The following is a 19,348-nucleotide window of genomic DNA, read 5'->3' on the forward strand; positions in this document are numbered from 1 at the left end:
TGCGATCGCGCGACCCTGCCCGTGAGCAATCTCCCAACTCATCTCTGTCTTAGATACATTACGAATATTTTTGTTTTACTAATGCAGATAATTACTTCCGAATGAATGTATTCGATAACGTCATGTTTCTATGATAACGGTTTATACAATGCTTACGTTTTAATTACTAACCTCAAAGGCAGTATTCATTTGCATTTACTAAGCTATTTTGTTGGATAAAACAAATGTTATATTGCCAGTTACTTTGCAATATGTTATATTAACAACGGTGGATGAAATAAAACAACACTAGAATAATTCTAACACGTGCATACTTGGAAATGTTGAGTACCATCACATTTCACACGAAGTATTGTCAGTGTAATAACAATGTACCATACTATCGGGAATGGAGTTTAAAATCTTACAAATCTTTAAGAAAAAAATCATCCTACTTAGGAAGAGAGGCACCGGAGGGATTCGAACCCTCGATTTCCTGTTTACTAGACAGGCGCTTTAACCAACTAAGCCACGGCGCCGATGTTGCATAACATTATTCTTTATACATGTCGAAACCAAAACTAAAAATTTACAATATTCAAGATTTAATATTGGAAAAAACTTCACGACGAAAGTGTACCATTTTTAAGAAATATTACGAACTGAACGTATCATGCCATTTCATTTTCTTAGTTCATAATTACTCATGTCATTCATCACTTCTCAACACTGTTTGGGTATAAATATACATTTTATCGTAAAATATATAAGATAACGTAATAAGGTAATTTGTATTGCGCTTTATAGTTAATTGTTTATTCTACATTATTTAGGAATGATCATGTCAAAGAAATTAACGTTATTTGGAAATTGTAATTTTGGGGTAGATGATTAATAAAATTCTATTTAGAAATAAAAAAATAAAAAAGTCATTCTGGAGGCGCCGGGCATCGATCCCGGTACCTCTCGCATGCTAAGCGAGCGCTCTACCATCTGAGCTACGCCCCCCGACGAAAGAAAAAGGTAAAAATACTATATTTTACCCATTTTATAGGTTAATCAAACTATTACTTAAAGAATCTCATATGTTGCTAAAACAAACTTCATTTGTACACCTGATTTTGTTAAACGACTACAATACATGAGTATTTCCATTGGCCTGTATGAATTATTCACTATATGTTGTTCACACGTAAGATATCATGAAAACGTTAAATGCGAATTGCGTTAAACGTTTATAAAATAGATTAACTTGTAAATCAAAGTTAGGGTGAATTTTTTGTGGAGTTTAATATTAAATGAGGTTAATTTCAGTGTATATGAAATATGTGATTTAAGAATGAAATTGAAAATTCTGACGGGGAGCCTTTGTTCCTTTTCACACTTTGGAAAATTGTGGTAAAAATAGAAAATAAGTAAGGGCCGGATGTAAAAGAGATCGTACACGCGGCCATGACAATCGACATGTTCATGGCCGCTCTTTTTTTTTATTAACCGTGGTGGTGTGCAATTACGTAAGCAATTCTGTAAGTCTGACCGCGGATTCGAGCGATACTCAATGGAAAAGAGCTATCGTAAAGTTCCCTACTTCCTCCAATTTTTTTCTCTGCATATATTCTGAAGATTCATACATTAATATGTACCGGGTACCTATCCTCCTGCCGAAGGAACTAAGGGTGTGGGGCAGGAAGGGAATGGAAATGCAGTCAGTCATTAATTATTATGCAAGCCGCAATTTTCCAGCCGGCAGCAATTTAATTCTCGTTACATCGTCAATGCCGATGATGTTTATCGGTAACCGATTGTACGGATGCCGATTTGATTCACCGTATCGTAAAACACTACCGTTATTCGTATAGAATTCGCCCCCCCCCCCCGTTTCTATCAAAAAGTGCAACCAATATATCTTTCACATACGTAAAAACATTGAACAATACATGCAATACTCCTCTATTAAAAATACTGTATTTTTAAATTTGTACTTCAATTAAGTTTAATTTTATCATTTTTATAATTGTAATACGGCAAATGATGAAGAAGAAATTGTCTAGATACGCAGAAGAATATATGGTTGAGTCAATGAAATTTTGATTGGTTCGATCACCGAATATGATTATTATGTGGAGAATCAAATATTTGGCTGATATGACGAAATTCATTGGTTAATAAATTTTGGTTCATTACATCGGGTGTTGGGGAAGGCTGCATATTACTAAATAGTAAATATATCTAATAACGAAGGACTAAATAATAAATTAATGTGGAAGATTTGACCAGAATGTTTTCTAAAGTTAAAAAACAATTTAACCAAAGCACTTTAGGTGTTCAAAGCGATCGAAGTTTAGTTAAGTGAACTAAAATTCGGTTCGCTCAACAAATACGTTTACTGAAATTAATCGAATGCAGTTACACGACTTCGCGCACGAATCAAATTTCTTTTTCTGTGTGAAGGAAAGTATGCTAGCAGTAACTGGTTACCGGAAACTTCTTTAGCTTCAATTTTGGGTTAAATCAGATTCTCTTCTAGGTTAAGTCGGATCCTCTTTTAGGGATCTGGGGAAAGGTATTAAAAAATGAAATTGGTCGAAAAAAATAAAACTGTCGAAGTAAAAAATGAATTTGGACGCAAAAAAATCGGGCTCGTCCGGGATTTGAACCCGGGACCTCTCGCACCCTAAGCGAGAATCATACCCCTAGACCAACGAGCCTCTTCTTTCTCTCGAGCCTCGAGTGACCGGCCGATGGAGCCGATCGCCGATTCGACCTACTAACACGCCGAGAGATACCGATTCATCCAATCCAGGAAGTGAGCTCGTTCCAGGACCTTCGGATTGTAGATCCTCCTCTTCGGAAACCGTGCCCTTGGTTCGATTGGATATGCTGGTGACGATGCTCGAAAAATTACATAATAGACTTTTCTAATATGCGTGCGCAGGTGCGATAAGAAGTCTAATCCCCTGATTTTTAAATCACTGAATTGGACGGATTACCGGTGCAGCGTAGAAGTAGAGTAGGTGTTTTGCATTGCTTATTTTTATATAAATATAAACAGAAGTGGACAGATTTCGAATATGTGCTTTGAACTGGTGCCGTGCGTTTTTGATGTAATTTTGGACTAAAATCGACAGAGGTGGGTATATTTAAATGACTGATTGTATGTTTTGCGTACATCTTTTAACGTCTCCGAAAGGTAATAAACGATGACGTGGAGAATAGTGACAATTACAGCAATGTACGTACGCGTGTTCGGAGTACGTTCAGAAATGGACATTCGTGTCTGCGAACGTACAGAGAATTTCATCAAAGTTTGTCACTTTTGTACATTTCTCTCCATTTATTTGGATGAGTAGAATGTTTTATGTAGTATTAAATTCCTGTACAATTTTGCATACCCGTAGAGGTATTAACTGAAATGTTGCCAACGAGAATGTTTTCCTCTCAAAAATTGAATGGGAGCTGCATGCTCGGTTTATTACTTTAATGGAAAGTCGTTACATTTACGCCTTTGTCATATGTTCATAGTCATCGTATCATTTTCCAAATGTCTGGAGATATCAAGATCTCGAGTTACTCAATGCTCGTAAGAATCACCTTAAAGCGTTTCTCCTAAGGATCTGGAATGAATTTATTATTTATGCTTTGGTACCAACTTTACCATAACTTTCTACACTTCTTGGGTGGCCAGAGTGAGTTTCGTCAGCCATAACATCTTCGTGAGAAATTTTAGTACTGCCGATATCCCATTTGCGTCCCTTTTTTTAAGTGTCTCGTAAAAATGATCGGCGGTTATCTGGAGCAAAGGAATTCTGACTTCTACGTGCTGTATACACTAGCTACCATCAAACAGGGTCGCGACTTATTCTGCCAATTATACAATTACCGATTCACCGTTATTCCGTTTGCCTCGATCGGTAACAGCAAGGATTATTCTTGAACCTAAGTGTTACTCAAGACCTTGCAAATTCTGCGATTTACGTAAAAAACACAAAAGGCCGAAGGATAATTTGGCCCGTTTCAGAGGCGAAATCTCTGGAACGATTTAACGATCCCGACTTTTTTCTCGATTCCGTCAACTTGGGTGCTCTTTAGAGTTTTAACATTATTTTTGCCCGAATTCTATGGAAGAAGTAACTTATAAACAAACCATTACTTCATTTAATACCTGTAATCCACTAAAAAGACAGCGTTCAGTCATTATAAGGCATTTCTTTAAGGAATTTTTCCTATCATTGTCGGATGTTTAATTCAAACTTTATTTTCAGTCAAAATGAATAATATGTCAGAAATAATAATGTTTATTGAATTTTATTGGTTTTATGTATTTATAAGATATACGAAATGTGGAGATTTAAGGGAAATATAATTTTTTTTTTCGAGTAAACATGTATAATGATAATCGATCCTATTTAATTATAGTCTCACGGTTTTCCTATTGTCCTGGGAAAAAACAATCGGGCCCTTGATCCGACCTCGGCAATGGTAATGTCCGTTGACCCTAAGAAAAGAAACAGTAACTGGCTGAAGTAAAGAATCACGTAACGTCTATAAAATGATTCGAATGGCGTAGATCAAGAGATATAATGGATTGAAGAGCAGTACTTGGACAATTGCACATTAGGAAGCAAATTATTAACTCTGAATAGAAAATATGTAACATTGTACTTGCTAATGCAATGTTATCGTGTTCTTCAGTCGAATCGGTTTCTTGAATTTCAAATAAGACAAATCCACTGTTTACCACGTCACCTGTTAGAAAGCGGCAACTCTAAGTAAGCATTTAATTTATTTCTAAATGCAAGAATTAAGTCAGAACGTTATTTTATACTTGTTAGGATTGGCCGTTACCCACGTAAGGTAAAATAAAAGTTTCCCATTAAAATATAATATGCTCACGAAGAATTGTTACAGCTAACGATTATTATGCATGCCGACCGTTGTGCAAACATGCTTCGGTTACGTATCAAATCTTTACTAATTTGCAACGCATCTTCGTGTTTTAGTGAGAATTCTTAGTCAGCACCTGTTTACTCTTTTATTGTGCCACGTGGATTATATTGTGCGAATTAACGTAACTAGAAATGATTTAATATTTAATGTTTCATCTATTTTATTCAGATAAATGTTTTATTCTCGGGAGATTCCTTGTATCATTTTTTTGTCATCACGTAACAAAACGGTATGAATATGACATCAAAATTGTTTGCTCCAGTTTAATTAGAATTCAATTGATACAGATTTATGTACAGGGATGATTTTACTTTATAAAACGTTCGTACCTTACTTTATAAAAATATCGTGCCCATTTATTTAGGTCCTGTTTCCGCGATTAGGTTATCAATCAAATTTATTTCCTCTCCATCTAACTCAAGTGATTTTATTTTACATTTATTAATGACCGTTCACAGGCTATTTTGCGCGAAAATAAATGTCATTAAACCTTGTTATTTATTCCAGGGCAATGACTACGCTTTTACGTTACATAAGCTGTTACTTGTTAAGATGATTGACCTGTAGGGGCAGATCGCGGCGGTTCTTTGGTTTTGTCTTTGCCAACTAGAGGATGTTCCCATTAACTTCCGGTCGAGAAAAAGTCCGAAGCTACGCAAAGCAGCGGTTGTATCGATGGAAAAAAAAATTGGCGACCATATTTCTCCTCGAGTTCCGCCAAGGACACGTCTCTGTAAAAAAAGGACGCTGGTGGTACTCCGCGGCGGCCATCTTGGATCGCGGAGAACGAAAAAGAGTCGAACGCGAGCGTCTGTTAAGAATGTATAAAAGGGGATAAACCGACGAGTTGCAAACTCAGTTCAGGGAAGCTCTTTCATCTTCGTGTATCGTCGACAGGGAAACTTTCCGATGTGGTTTTGAGACGAAACTAAATCGAATTTTCTTGAGAAGTCCACAACCCTAAATCCGACCGGCATCTTCCTTCCAGAATCTTTTGCAATCTTATAACAGTAAGTTGCAAATGAATTTCAATCGTACAATTGAATATCATATTATTAAATGGGTTGGATAATTGATTCATCTTAAACTTTCTTTCTAATGACGGTACAAGGCACTAAATTAATTATTTAAGGAACATAATTTTATTTGAACTGATCCACCGGAATAATTAGTTGAGAAAAATTCAATTATTTTCAATTAAATTGCAATTATGTATATAAATTTTACATTTCATTTAAAACCTTGATCGATCAATGAACAACGCAGTCTACTTCGGTTAATACAAATAAAAAGACGTCCTTTATGTTGTAGGATCTCAAAAAAAATTTATATACATTTTATTGTGAATCAATTCCCTTGTCAAGTCTAAATTTAAATAACCACGTGTGCTTTGCTTTATCAAAATGTTCTATTGGAAATATTACGTCAGTGGCTAATATTCTTCAATCGATGCATAATTAAACTTGCGCATAATTAAATGGCACATGTTTTATTTATATGGACGAGCCCCCTTCGTACTAGTTAGAAGTAAATACTTATATTCAGGTTTCCAGTAACGGAGTCATTTTTTTTTCTTTCAAATAAAAACCATTCGGATTACAATCGCTCACCAGTAATTATTCTAACTTTAGAAATATACACTTCATTGTGGCTAATTTCAATACTTGTATGAATTCTATTAAACCTCTAAGATCAGGAGTTTCCTTGATCAGGTAATGCTATTTGAGAATGATTTTAATGAGATCTCATTGTGGATAATGACTTAATCTAACGGTACAAGACATGTTCTCTTTAATTGTGCTCACGTGATGTGCGGATGAAAACATACATGAAACCGGTACAATTTCGTGATAATAATAATAATAATTTAATCTAACATTAAATCAAGATACGTTCTTTAAATAAAATATCGTTATCTTGTTTTATATTTTATTTAAAAGTCAGACTACTTTTTTTCGCTCCTCTCAAATTAAGCAAAATTTCCTATGACTCGTGCCAATGAGGATTCAAGTGAAACATTAAAAAAAAAAATCAACGCAAATCCCAAAGCTAATAAAACGCTATTATAGAGTACTATCATACACACGTGCGAGTACGCCTTTGGAGCAGAAGTATATGGAAATGAAGTACTTTAAGCTGAACTATAAATGTTAATTATATTAGCGCTTCTCGAGAAGCGCATAAAATACGAAATGAATTCCTGAAATCGTAATTAATCCTTTAAGGGATAAATAGTTGCAGTTCCCGAAGGCGAAAGAAAGCGGTGCCTCGGATTCCAAGTTGGTAATTATTGTTTATTAGGAAAATTGGCCAAACATTTTGCATTCGACTTGAGGGCCAATCGGGATCGATCTCTCGATAGGCATGGCTTCGTAGACAAGGTTTGATAAGGGAGAGAAAAAAACCTAACGAGCCGGAGAGAAATAAAGCGAAAAATCGAACTAAATTGTCGAGCTCGTAAGTCGTTTTCGGCAGCATGAAGTTGTACCTAATGATGTTTCGGGACAAATAAGGAGAAAGTAGGAGAGAGTTTCCTATTCGAGGTTTAATGTTCGTGAGTGTTTCGTACTTGTCGGCATTTCTTCGTGGCACGTCGAGGTGTCGGGACCTCTCGCTCGGATTTTCGATCGCCGGCAAGAAACGTGAGTGTGGTGGATAAGGAACTATTTTTGTTTATTGACATTCCAGCTACTAAGTTATTTAATTTAAAGAGAGATTTGAAGGGATAGATATTAGAGTACAAACAAATGCGGAGAAGCTGGCGAGTTTAAACGGTCCGGGCAATCTTGCGATTTTTTAAACATGGAGTGTCATACTTTTATATATTCTTTTTAAGTTATTTGCAAACATGCACATTACTATACGTAAATCCATTAGTACGAACTGAAACGTGTGTTCAGAGAATGTGAACATAATTAAATATGGATAGAAATCTGCCGATCTTTTAAGGCTGATGTGAAATATAGATCCTGAATCCAGGGAATGGCTTTATTTTTTACTTTATTTGTATCATTTGAATTATTTGTCTACGTGTGTTTTACTGTAGATTCATGATAATAATTTATAAAGATGACGAGAAGTGTAAAGTCCTGTGATTTCCGCTTTTAATACGAGTTTCAGGGTGCTTTGATGGTTCGTTCTAATAAAATTGTCAAATTGTTCGCATTGTAAAGCGTTTGTCATAGATTATTGTCAGTATTCGTACATTATGTACAAACTAAAAGTGTAAGGGATATGAAATGTTTAATTATAGTCAATTTGAATTGCTTTGTCCAAGGTGGAACTCTGTTAATCATTTCGGGAGATCGAGAGAAGAATCGAAAATTTAGAAAAATGGATGTGAACGAGTTTAAGGACTTCGGTAAGGCGGCGATTGACTTTATCGGCGATTACACGGAAAATCTGAGGGACAGAAAAGTCCTGCCAAGTGTGGAACCAGGATACTTGAGCAAACTGATACCGGAAGATGCTCCTCGGAAACCGGAATCCTGGCAGGAGGTCTTCAAGGATCTCGAGAGAGTGATCATGCCCGGAGTAAGTAGGTCTCTCTCTTCGAACGGAATTCTTTTCCTTTCCACACACTCGGGATTTCGATTTCTTCCAAAGCGACTTCTTTATTCCCACCATTGACTCACAAAAAACTGCACAAACAACATTAATTCAATTTATCACTTTATTCATACGACAATGACCACACATAACAATATCAGGTCGTTCCAAAAATTCTATCGTCTCCATTGCCGAACCTCAAATGAACATTACCTGTAGGGTACTGCAAGTCAGTGATGTAAGTAAAGTGAATAGAACCTAAATAAAGACAATACCCACCTGCAGATAACAGAAATTTTGGAACGACCAATGAGAATATCTTGAACTGCATAAAATACCTGTAATTACCCCAGGAGGGAACCTATTCGATACATAAAAATACTCGGGGAACATCAATCGAAGCCGATACTTTCCCAAGTATCAATCACTCGGAGCTTCATTTTCATTAATGTTTACATGCTTGTCGCGCTGCTTCCACGAGTACACGGTTGATAATAACATACATTACGTATCGGCGAGCGTTTTTTACCGGAGAATTGCGTCCTTCGGGATTAGATAACCCACTGGAACTCGCCTCGATTCCACGCCTACTATCCCACGGGGAACTCCTACCCCGGGATCGTAGGGGAGATGCTCAGCGCTGGAATCGGCTGTCTCGGGTTCTCCTGGATAACTTCCCCGGCCTGCACGGAACTCGAGGTCGTCACGATGAACTGGCTCGGGAAAATGCTGGAACTTCCGGAAGTCTTTCTGAATTGCGGCGAAGGTCCCGGTGGCGGAGTCATACAGGTAACGGTAACGTCGCCTTGCCTCTCGACGATTTGCTGACGAGAGTTCGAGCGATTCGCAACAGCCACGTGGTCTGCTCCCGAGCAAACCCAGGTGCTGCGATTGCACGTAATTCGCGTTATTGCATCCCCGAGATCGAACGTGTGACGCCTTTTTATTCCTACAATTTATGTAATGTACTGAACTCTATGTACCGTACTGCGCAAATGTAAGGGTTTTGAGCAGTATCTTGATTCTAATGTTTCACCCCGTTAAGGTGATATGAAAGTGTGATATGGAGATCTTGATACTGTGGCATCTTGCTATGAATAGACTTTGACTTTTGGCGATATAAATGTATGCCTATTAAGGAGGTGACCCTTGCTAAATGACATAAAATTAACGTTCTTTTTATTGGAAACTCCGCAAGGTTTGCATTGTTATTGCATTAAGACTAGAGTAGTGAAGTGACCGTTTATTCCCTCATTTTATGAAGCAGGAAATGCGCTATTATGCTAAATTTGTAGGTCTGTGGAGCAAGGATTGTAATGTAACCAGTTAACTGGGTTAATATTTCATCCCGTTCGGTCGCGTGCTAGGAAATTGCAGTGCAAAGATGAGTGTTCATTTCTTTATGTTTTTCATTCATTCTGTACATATGTGACTGTCGCGACGGTGTATGTCAGAGCATTACTTCAATTAATGAAAAAAATGATATACGTCTGTACGCATTTCATTGAAACATATGTCGGAGAATGATTGATTCTAAATAAACGATTTTCAGAGCATGGTCTTACGTTTTGTAAAGATCGGAATTTGTTGGAGCTTAAATTGAAATTGCGCAAAATACGCACATTGCGTAATGTTAGTCTTGAGAAATTATGAAAAGAAGAAATTATGAGTATGGATTTTGTAATCTTTGGTTAAAAAAAAAAATGGTAAAAAAGTGGGGCTCGTCCGGGATTTGAACCCGGGACCTCTCGCACCCTAAGCGAGAATCATACCCCTAGACCAACGAGCCACGATGTTAACCGGTTCCGATTACATATTCATAAAGAAATAAAAGTATGTTAATTACCGATACATTATATTACTCCAGAACAACGAACCACGATGTTAACCAGTGCCGATTACATATTCATAAACGAATGAAAGTATGTTAATTACCGATACATTATATTATGGCGTTTTCTTGCTCCAAAGATAACACGAAGAGCATCTGAATTAATTTCCTTCCACGGATAAGTAATACTAGTCCGTTACTTTCTCAAATTATGAATCTTTTAACACTGCAATTTCTTCTACTAAAAACTCAAGATAATATTTCAAGAGACTTACGTAATGAACTTATATAATTAATGAAAATCGTTGCCGCGAGGAGAATTAATTCTCTGAAAATGCTGAAAAACGGTTAAGTCAATTTAGTTTAATTTATTTTATTTCATTTTTATAGGGATCTGCAAGTGAGTCTACATACGTCGGATTATTGGCCGCCAAGGAGAAAACAACGAGGCGTATAAAAGAATTGCATCCAGAATGGGACGAAGGATATATCAAGTCTAAATTGGTCGCATATACTTCAGGTAAAAACGAATTTCAATAAAATATTTATTTAATTTATTGCTTTCTTCCTTTCCTTATATTTTTTTTAAAATACTTTTCGTCGCTGCGCTTCTAAAAATAGGTTTATTTTATATCACTACGTGCTCTCTTAAATATTATCCTAAAAAGTGGTTATTTGTCACATAGATCAATCCAATTCCTCGGTGGAAAAAGCTGGACTTCTGGGTTCAATGCCTATGCGTTTGCTGGCTACTGATGAAAAATGTCGACTTCGTGGTTCCACATTGCTGGAAGCTATAAAAAAGGACGAGGCAGCTGGTTTAATTCCCTGTTATGTAGTAGCTACTTTAGGAACTACTGGGACCTGTGCTTTCGATGATTTGCAAGAACTCGGTCCAATTTGCAATAACAATCACTTGTGGCTTCACGTAGACGCCGCTTATGCAGGTTAGTGGTATTCGTAATTTCATGCTTTCTAATTTGAATTTTTATAAGTATGCTGTTTCGGTTTTATTATTAAACATTTCTATAGATTGCTTTTACGGTACTCCGGCACAGGAATCCGTGTCACGGTATGGAAATACGAGAAAGCAGAAAATAATCTGCGGAGAAACTGATTTCTAAACGCCTTTGAAGAGTAGGAATTAAATATTGCCTTAGTAGTCCATTGTTTATTGGTTCTAGGTTAGCAATAAACAGTAGAGAATACTCTCCAAGTTAAATTGCAGAGAAAGTCCGAAAGTATTCTCACTTGTCCAGTGACGAAAAAAGTCAACGAGACTATGAACGGTGATCATATGGAAATCTCGTATGGTCGCAAGAAGAGTGAAATCATCGCCATTAACTTTCACAACGACCCGAATCGGTGTACACATGATTACTTTTACTTTCTGTAGCACACGCGAAAGAAAAAGAGGCCAATGTCCGCCATAAAGTGCTGCCATGTACAATTAATTTTTATCGCTTGCCACCATCAGTAATTCCTTGAGAAGTGCACCTTCGAAACTGAGATCACCTTCCGAGAGACGTTCCTCCTTGTTACGATTTAACCTTCAAAATTCTGCAATTCTCAATATTCTCAATATTCTCAAATACAATATTCTCCAATTATTTCAGGAGCGGCTTTCATTTGTCCGGAGTTTCGATACCTGATGGCCGGCGTGGAATATGCAGATTCTTTCAATTTTAATCCACATAAATGGTTACTCGTCAATTTCGATTGTTCTGCTATGTGGTGCGTACTTACGGAAAATGTCATTTTCATACTAATGTATAAGGGGCATGAAAAATAAGATAAAATAAAACAATGTCTAAAATTATTTCAGGGTAAAGGATGCCAGCAATCTCATCAAAGCATTCAACGTGGACAGAATATATCTCTCGCATCCGAAAGAAGGATTAGCTCCAGACTATAGGGCAAGTTTTAATAAACACATCTCCTCGAATTAATTATGAAAAATTAGAAATGAAAAATAATTTCAGACTGGAGTAATGTATGTTCTAACAGCGGAATATTTTAACAGCATTGGCAGATTCCTTTGGGTCGACGGTTCCGGTCCTTGAAACTTTGGTTTGTCTTACGTATTTATGGTATCGAAGGTCTTCAACAACACATCCGCCACACAATTGAACTTGCGAAGCGATTTGCAAATTTAGTCAAATCCAACGAGAAATTCGAGATCGTCTCCGAAACCGTCATGGGTTTAATTTGTTTCAGGATGAAGGTATCTTAAAATTGAACAGTCAAATAATCTTTTTTAATACGTTGGCTAAAATACTACAAATCTTAGATTCACTGAAAGTAAAAGTATCTGAAGTTGCCCAATTCTCATATTTTAGTGGATTTGTTCGTTTAGTTTACACATTTTTTAAATATTTTTTGACGAACAATCTAAAGGTGTTATCACATTTTTAATACTCTTGACGTTCAAACGTACTTAATTAATATTCAATTTATTCGGTCTTTTAGGGGGATGACAGTCTTACCAAAGAGTTGCTTGACCGAATTATGACAAGGAAAAATATTTACATCGTTCCAGCTACTTTCCAGGATAAGTTAATGCTGCGGTTCCTTGTTGGAAGTCGAATGTGCCAGGAAGAAGACATCGACTATGCGTGGAATGAAATCTGCGGACAAGCTTCGGAAATTTTAGAATCGAGAGCCTCGATTTTTTCTCAAAACGAGAAGCTAGGAAATGCGAAGGAACAATCGGGGGAGATTGTGGCAAGATTAAAGAAATTGAATATTGGAAAGAAGGAGATGTCACAAAAGATTTCGTAAATCCTAAAATGTACAGATTAGCAATTAAAAAACCGAGGATTCTTAGCTTGATACGTGAAGGAAAAAAACATCCCGATTTGTAATAACGATTTGTTTAATGTCGTGACCAGTGAATATTAAAAGCAAACGAAGTAATTACTGGTAGGCATTGTATTGTAATTGTTAAAAAAAAAAAAGTGGAAGTATCGGTATAATAGCTTTTAACATTAGATTCTGAAATATTTCTACAGTTTGATTTGTTATTGTAGAATTATTTCCTCAGAGGTTGAGTTGAGAATTTTTAACAGATGGTTATTAAACTATAATATAAGTTATACCTGTATAGTTAGATGTAGGATTAGTCTTATTTAGAAAAAGTACAAGTAGCTGTTAAAACATCATTACTTTTAAACCTTTTATCACGTCTTTCACTGTCAATGTGGGTTCCAGAGATATTTGGCATGATCTTAAGGAAAGTAAATTTCATGAGAATTTTGTAGTAATTACAAACCGCCCCTATTTTACTAAGTTTTCATCAACCATGTCAATAAGTGACAAAGAGCAAAAGCATGCAATATATTGCGTATTCATACAACCATCTACTATTACATTTTAACAAAGAATAAATAAAAATCGTTTTTTTTATAAACTTATTAAGCCAATTTTATAGCTAGCGTAATGCATTAATATTGTTTATTGCTGGTTCAAATCCCGTAAAAAAATCCTCCAGAATTTTTATGTTTTTGAAAGATAACCAAAACGTGAAGTGAAATAAAAGTGGACAACAATAGCGGGACCAAATACCATGTGCCATGCGACCTTACGTATGGGATATCATCACCATTACCAATACTCAATTAACCGTCACAGAAATATTGTTCTTAGTTGACCAATCTGAGTAAATTAATTAGACCAGTACTATTTCATACAAAATAAATGTAAGGTTACTCAAGCGCCGCAAATTCATTTTGCATAGTGTTCACGCTCCTTTAACCAGCTTCCGGAAGATAATATTTTTTTGTAAATGGATTATTTTAAACCAATGGAACTAACGTTAAATCTATTTTCACAACTTTGCAGGAAAATTTTACATGACTCTGACTACTAATCGACAGTTGATTGTCAGAGCGAATCGAGGATGTTTGTCGAGCTTGGCGTGTTTTCTTAGCAACGTTCCCCAACAAGAACGTTGCATTTGATACCTAAATTAAATAAAGTTCGGCAAAATATCTCCATGAAAAATTCACCAGTTCGTTGCGGTATATACCCGATGAGATGCTCCTAGTGAGGAGTCGGATTTCCTGTTGGGGTCCGCGACTTGTCCTCAGGTGAGTCCGCGATGTGAAAAGTCACAGTTCAGCTAATCGTTTTGACATAATTTGTATCTTGACAAGCCGTTCTCTGACTTTCTTAATACCTAGAGGAAATGTTCTCAAATTCTTTGCAAATTACTCGGTTCTCCCTGTCATTGTATTATTTCATAATTATTTTGTTTTATATTTCTGTTAAATTGGTTCACTTTTTCATTAGATAAATTGCTATTAGCAAAGGCGAAGGATAGGGTAAAATAGAAACCTCACCCTGGGCGAAGGTGGTAAATTGAAGTCCTGGACTATTACGATCTATCATTTCGTTTTTCCGGATTCTGTGTGCAATAATTTGTTTAATATTCCTATTAACATCGATTACTTTTTAATAGATATTTTGCCACTAACAAAGCCGGAGGTCCTGGTAGAAAGGAAACTTCACCATGCACAATGGTGGTAAATTCGAATCCTGCCAGATGGACACTCACGATCTATCACCTCTTTTTTCCTGATTGTGTGTGCATTATTTTGTTTAACATTCCTATTAACATCCAATACTTTTTAATAGATATTTTGCCACTATCAAAGCCGGAGGACCTGGTAGAAAGGAAACTCCACCATGTGCGAAAGTGGCAAAATTCGAGTCCTGTCAGCTGGACCCTTGCATGGTGGATCCATGCAAGCCGGAACCAACAGTGGTCATCATCGGGGCCGGAATGGCCGGACTTTCGGCCGCCCATCGACTGGCCCAATGTGGCCTTCAGAATTTCACCATCCTAGAAGCCACGGACAGGTAAATCGCTCAATATCGGCCCTGAAATTGCGTCCAATGTTCAGGATTGCTCATCGAACCGTGATCGAGTGTACCGCTCGGATCACGCAATCTCTGAAAAAGGAAAAAAACGGAAAAAAGGATTACTACGAGTGGCTCGACTCGTGCGTCCATAAATAAACGGGACAATTGTTGTTTTTCCACGAATGCGGAGGAAAGAAGGAAATTTTATTTCTTCTTTGAAGATTTCACGCCGAGGACGGGGTCTGTCGATACACTTCACGTAGATAAAATTGTCAGGAATACTATTGGTAACGGTATATTTTTTTCATAAAATTATTCAATCGTTATTATATTAATTTTTACATGAAAAGCTGACGGAATCATCATCTTTTTTTTTTTTATCATTCTTCACTATAGCTGTTATTTGTTCGTTCGTGCGAGCGTTAGGAAAAGTCGTCACGGGATTTCGAGCACTTAATGGTCGGGTGTCCAAAAATGGTAAAAAAGGCCTGTTGTAAGTCGAGGTCGTAGATCTGAAAAATACCATTCATTGTTTATCCGAACATCCTTGGAAGCCTGTATAGGTCAACCATATCAAAACTATGTCGTACCAGGGGGCCCATTATAAACCTTTGCCAAAAAGGCGCAAAACTTGCGACTCGGAGGTTTCCGATAACTCTTATTTCGGATCTTTAATCGGTTTAATCTGTATGCTTCTCAATCCTATCTTAATAAAATCTGGTCGTCCACAAAATTTGCCTTTTCCGACACACTAATTTCACGTGATACCCTGTCACGTTAGGAACTTTCATGTCCCCCACCGAGACGAAAATTTCACTGAACCGTAGTAAAAATCTCGTTAATTCGAAGAATAATTATTTTATTCAATTAAACTCAAAGAAATTGGATGCAACGTTTCTTCGAGATAACGACGATTTATTTGAGTTTATTTCAGAGTATTGTTCTTTGAATGAACGATATTTCTTTGGTTTAATGACATTTGTTTCTCTCAGGGAGTCATTGTGTTAAGGAGGTAATGCCAGGTGGACAAATTGAAAGATCCCTGGCTCTAACAAAAAGGAATAATTCTGTGGTGTCCAGACCAGGAGGACGTATCCATTCCTGTTGGCTGGGAGACGTGGTTGCCGAAATGGGAGCGACATGGATCGAGGGTGGATGCGTGGCGAATCCAGTGTTCACCCTGGCCGCCCAAGAAGGTCTTCTGAAGCCTCCGTTGTTCAGACCGGATCCAAGTCGTGGTCTCTTCTGCACCAGCGAAGGTCGAGCTATCGATCTGCCAGTCAGCATAACCGCATATCACGCGTTTCGACAGATCGAACAGCAAGCCTCGGCCCTTTTCACCCTGGGTTGCGGAAGAGCTCACGGGACGTTGCTGAATTTCATGGCCGTCAGAATTCAGCAGGAACTCCACAACTTTCCTGAGGAACAGCGGTAATTTCTTTCATTCTATGTTAATTTAGGCATAGAATAAAGTACGGACAAATGCCACGTTTCCTAGATCTTTGATCTTTTCTAACCCGATGAAATTTCCCATTTTCGATTAATGTTTCATCACATGGAAAATTGCTGTAACCGAGAAAGTACTGAATAATGAAAATGAAAACGTAAAAGACGTAACTTCACATCTTCGACAATTGAGTGCTAACACAGAAATGGCGTACTTTTACGTTCCCGCCACAAAGTGTGTAACGGAAAGAGTACTCGATTTTAATTGAGTGATTGAGACAAGATAATCTCTACGTACGTTCCCTAGTAGCACAAAATATTTGTCCTATATTCTCTATATATTCAACGAATATCGTACATTTTGTAAATATTCACCAGACATTTGAAATATTTGCAAAACTTTTACTGTAGAATATTATCCCATGTGTTTTCGTAATACTTTTCTACCAGATATACAAAACATTTCGTTTCATTTTAACACAAGCATTTTCTAAATATTATCTCCCGAATACATTATAAACGTTTTAAAAATATTTCAAATCAAAATCACACGTTTTGCTCCCATAATGAAATAGCGGAACGAAAATAATACAATAATTTCTCGTGTTTTTAGATACCAAATGAAGTGTCCGATAACAGCCGTGAAGTAAAAAAAGTATTTTTATTATGTTTACGAGTTAAAAAATATAATTTCGCCATATGTTTATAAACTATCGAAACTAAATGTCATCGAGATTTTCGACAAATATTTCAAATATCTTCGAATTAAATCTACAAGAAATCTTAAAAAATATATGAGATATTTAGCAAAGATTAGAAAGAAATATTTAGAAATTATTCTATGCTACTGGGGTTGATTTTAGTTTACTTTCGGCGATACATTATTACCAGAATTTTCGCTCTTCAGGTACGACGCAGCTCGAGTGATGTACGGGATGTCGAACTGCATCAGATGCCGTTGCGGCGACGATCTCTCCTTGGTCTCTGCTGACCAGTTCGGAAGTTACATCGAAATTCCAGGAGGGAACCTGAGGGTTCCCCTGGGATACGTCGGGGTGCTGGCCCCTCTCCTGAGGGAGCTTCCTGGTTGTGCCTTGAAGTATTGCAAACCTGTAAGCTGCATTCGATGGGGCGCAGTGAGCGATTCCTGTCCTCGAGCAATGATCAAGTGCTGCGACGGAGAGGAGTTCCCAGCTGATTATGTTATCGTCACCGTGCCCCTGGGAGTGCTCAAGCATCAGCACGACAAGCTCTTTTGCCCTGCTTTGCCTGCCGAGAAAGTCGAGGCTATCTGCAAGCTAGGATATGGATACGTTAATAAGATCTTCCTTGAGTACCAGAGGCCATTTTGGGTCTGGAGAGAAGGAGGCATCAGACTCGCCTGGTCTGCCGACGAACTCGCCGATAGGTGCGACTGGGTTAAAGGTCTGCCTCAACTGACTCATAGTTACTCGTTCTTACGTCCATAAATCATCTCGACGAGTTTAGATATGCCTAGAACATAAAAACGCTTTATAAATTGCAATGAATCTAGTTTCCTTCCTAGGAATTGATTTATTCAGGATCCATAGTCTCTTCTTATACTTCTTCTTGGGAATGAATTCATCAGATGAGTTCTGGATATTGAGTAGTTTCTTTCCTAGGTATTAATTTATAAGATGCGATCTGGATATTAAGTATGACTTTTTCTAGGTGTGTCGAACATAGAAGAGCTAGGCACCTCCCAGCACGTTTTGTGCGCCTGGGTATGCGGCAGGGAAGCTGCAGACATGGAATTGTGCTCGGACGAGGAAGTTGTCGAGTCTTTGACGCGAGTTTTGAGACAGTTCACTGGAGACCCAACCCTTCCGTATCCGGCAAATTTATTACGCAGCAAATGGTGCACGGATCAGTACTTTGCTGGTTCTTACAGCTACATGGCGATGGACAGTACGGTTGGTCATCAGTGCGACCTGGCGAGTTCTGTACCAGGTGAGTCATGACAAAATGGGCAAATGTATCAATAAACAAATATCAATACGTATGGAATATGTCTTAAGGGTTACACAATTCTTATATCCATGGGGATGAATTTATTATATCTGGCGTCAACTGAAATGTTAGAATGGAAAGATCGAAATTAAATTGTTTTTCTAGGCTCCTGTGAACCCGTTGCTCCTATATTGTTGTTCGCCGGGGAAGCAACTATCCCTGGACACTATAGTACTGTACATGGAGCAAGATTGAGCGGAATCCGCGAAGCTGAAAGAATAATACAATTAACGAAACGTTTCGGAGGACCTCCCAGGGCACCTCCAGAGCCATCTTGCAAGGTTCCTTGTCCATGAATCTAAAATCTGGATAAGGATCACTAGGGGAAATTAAATTGCTGCCCGGAGCTTGGGAAATTGAGAAAAGTCCTCGTTCGGCCGAATACTGTCACCTCGCTTCTCCTGTATCGTTGTTACGATGGGGATGTCAATTGAAATTTGTAAAATAATACTCGTAGCCTTTGCCATGATGGAAAGGAATTGTTAGAACCAAGTAAGCACCTAATCGTTGTACGAGTTAAGGAATCATGTCATGATGTTTCATAATATACGTATTTTCTACAAACTCTACCACCTGGTAAGAGATTATTTGGTTAATCCCAAGGCGACTGGTTTAAATATTTTACATATAAGTACGTTCAACCATCATACATGGTACATTTCCGTCAACTTGTAGCGGGACCGATGAGTGTCATCGAATATT

The 19,348-nt window shown here is 37.5% G+C and overlaps 2 protein-coding genes and 4 non-coding genes across 7 annotated transcripts; 2 read left to right on the forward strand and 4 right to left on the reverse strand.

The window, feature by feature from the left end:
• Positions 1 to 444: 444 nt before the first annotated feature.
• On the reverse strand, positions 445 to 518 carry Trnat-agu. The gene has a single exon. It is a non-coding gene; the product is annotated as a tRNA-Thr (tRNA).
• A 396-nt stretch (positions 519 to 914) lies between these two features.
• On the reverse strand, positions 915 to 987 carry Trnaa-agc. The gene has a single exon. It is a non-coding gene; the product is annotated as a tRNA-Ala (tRNA).
• Positions 988 to 2,615: 1,628 nt separating this feature from the next.
• On the reverse strand, positions 2,616 to 2,687 carry Trnap-agg. The gene has a single exon. It is a non-coding gene; the product is annotated as a tRNA-Pro (tRNA).
• Positions 2,688 to 5,848: 3,161 nt separating this feature from the next.
• On the forward strand, positions 5,849 to 13,757 carry LOC105703230 (aromatic-L-amino-acid decarboxylase). Of its 2 annotated transcripts, none has more exons than XM_012431462.2 (9): positions 5,849 to 5,936; positions 8,204 to 8,460; positions 9,031 to 9,264; positions 10,697 to 10,826; positions 10,993 to 11,253; positions 11,923 to 12,040; positions 12,132 to 12,222; positions 12,330 to 12,530; positions 12,776 to 13,087. In XM_012431462.2, exons 2-9 carry the CDS (start codon positions 8,260 to 8,262, stop codon positions 13,085 to 13,087), a joined length of 1,548 nt encoding a protein of 515 aa, XP_012286885.1. In that variant the 5' UTR covers positions 5,849 to 5,936; positions 8,204 to 8,259. The 2 variants fall into 2 exon arrangements, with proteins under 2 accessions (XP_012286885.1, XP_012286884.2); XM_012431461.2 differs by lacking the exon at positions 5,849 to 5,936 and adding an exon at positions 6,859 to 7,568 and having other exon boundaries at positions 12,776 to 13,757.
• Positions 10,193 to 10,264, reverse strand: Trnap-agg. Its single transcript has one exon. It is a non-coding gene; the product is annotated as a tRNA-Pro (tRNA).
• A 567-nt stretch (positions 13,758 to 14,324) lies between the features above and the next one.
• On the forward strand, positions 14,325 to 19,276 carry LOC105703226 (peroxisomal N(1)-acetyl-spermine/spermidine oxidase). The gene is made up of 6 exons (XM_012431458.1): positions 14,325 to 14,394; positions 14,942 to 15,166; positions 16,250 to 16,600; positions 17,523 to 18,040; positions 18,308 to 18,586; positions 18,752 to 19,276. The coding sequence occupies exons 1-6, from the start codon at positions 14,342 to 14,344 to the stop codon at positions 18,940 to 18,942; spliced, it is 1,617 nt and encodes a 538-aa protein (XP_012286881.1). The 5' UTR covers positions 14,325 to 14,341; the 3' UTR covers positions 18,943 to 19,276.
• Positions 19,277 to 19,348: the final 72 nt, after the last annotated feature.

Source organism: Orussus abietinus, unplaced genomic scaffold, assembly GCF_000612105.2.
Source record: "Orussus abietinus isolate OABI.00-Male unplaced genomic scaffold, Oabi_2.0 scaffold124, whole genome shotgun sequence".
NCBI classification, from domain to species: Eukaryota; Metazoa; Arthropoda; class Insecta; order Hymenoptera; family Orussidae; genus Orussus; species Orussus abietinus.

Bases quoted from the DNA above. Each gene is read 5' to 3' on its own strand.
- LOC105703230 (XM_012431461.2), top strand. From the start codon at position 7,475: ATGTTCGTGAGTGTTTCGTACTTGTCGGCATTTCTTCGTGGCACGTCG. The intron at 11,254-11,922 runs GTTAGTGGTATT...CAATTATTTCAG, and splicing joins CGTAGACGCCGCTTATGCAG to GAGCGGCTTTCATTTGTCCG. The intron at 12,041-12,131 runs GTGCGTACTTAC...AAATTATTTCAG, and splicing joins TTCGATTGTTCTGCTATGTG to GGTAAAGGATGCCAGCAATC.
- LOC105703226 (XM_012431458.1), top strand. From the start codon at position 14,342: ATGCTCCTAGTGAGGAGTCGGATTTCCTGTTGGGGTCCGCGACTTGTC. The intron at 16,601-17,522 runs GTAATTTCTTTC...TTCGCTCTTCAG, and splicing joins AACTTTCCTGAGGAACAGCG to GTACGACGCAGCTCGAGTGA. The intron at 18,041-18,307 runs GTCTGCCTCAAC...GACTTTTTCTAG, and splicing joins TAGGTGCGACTGGGTTAAAG to GTGTGTCGAACATAGAAGAG.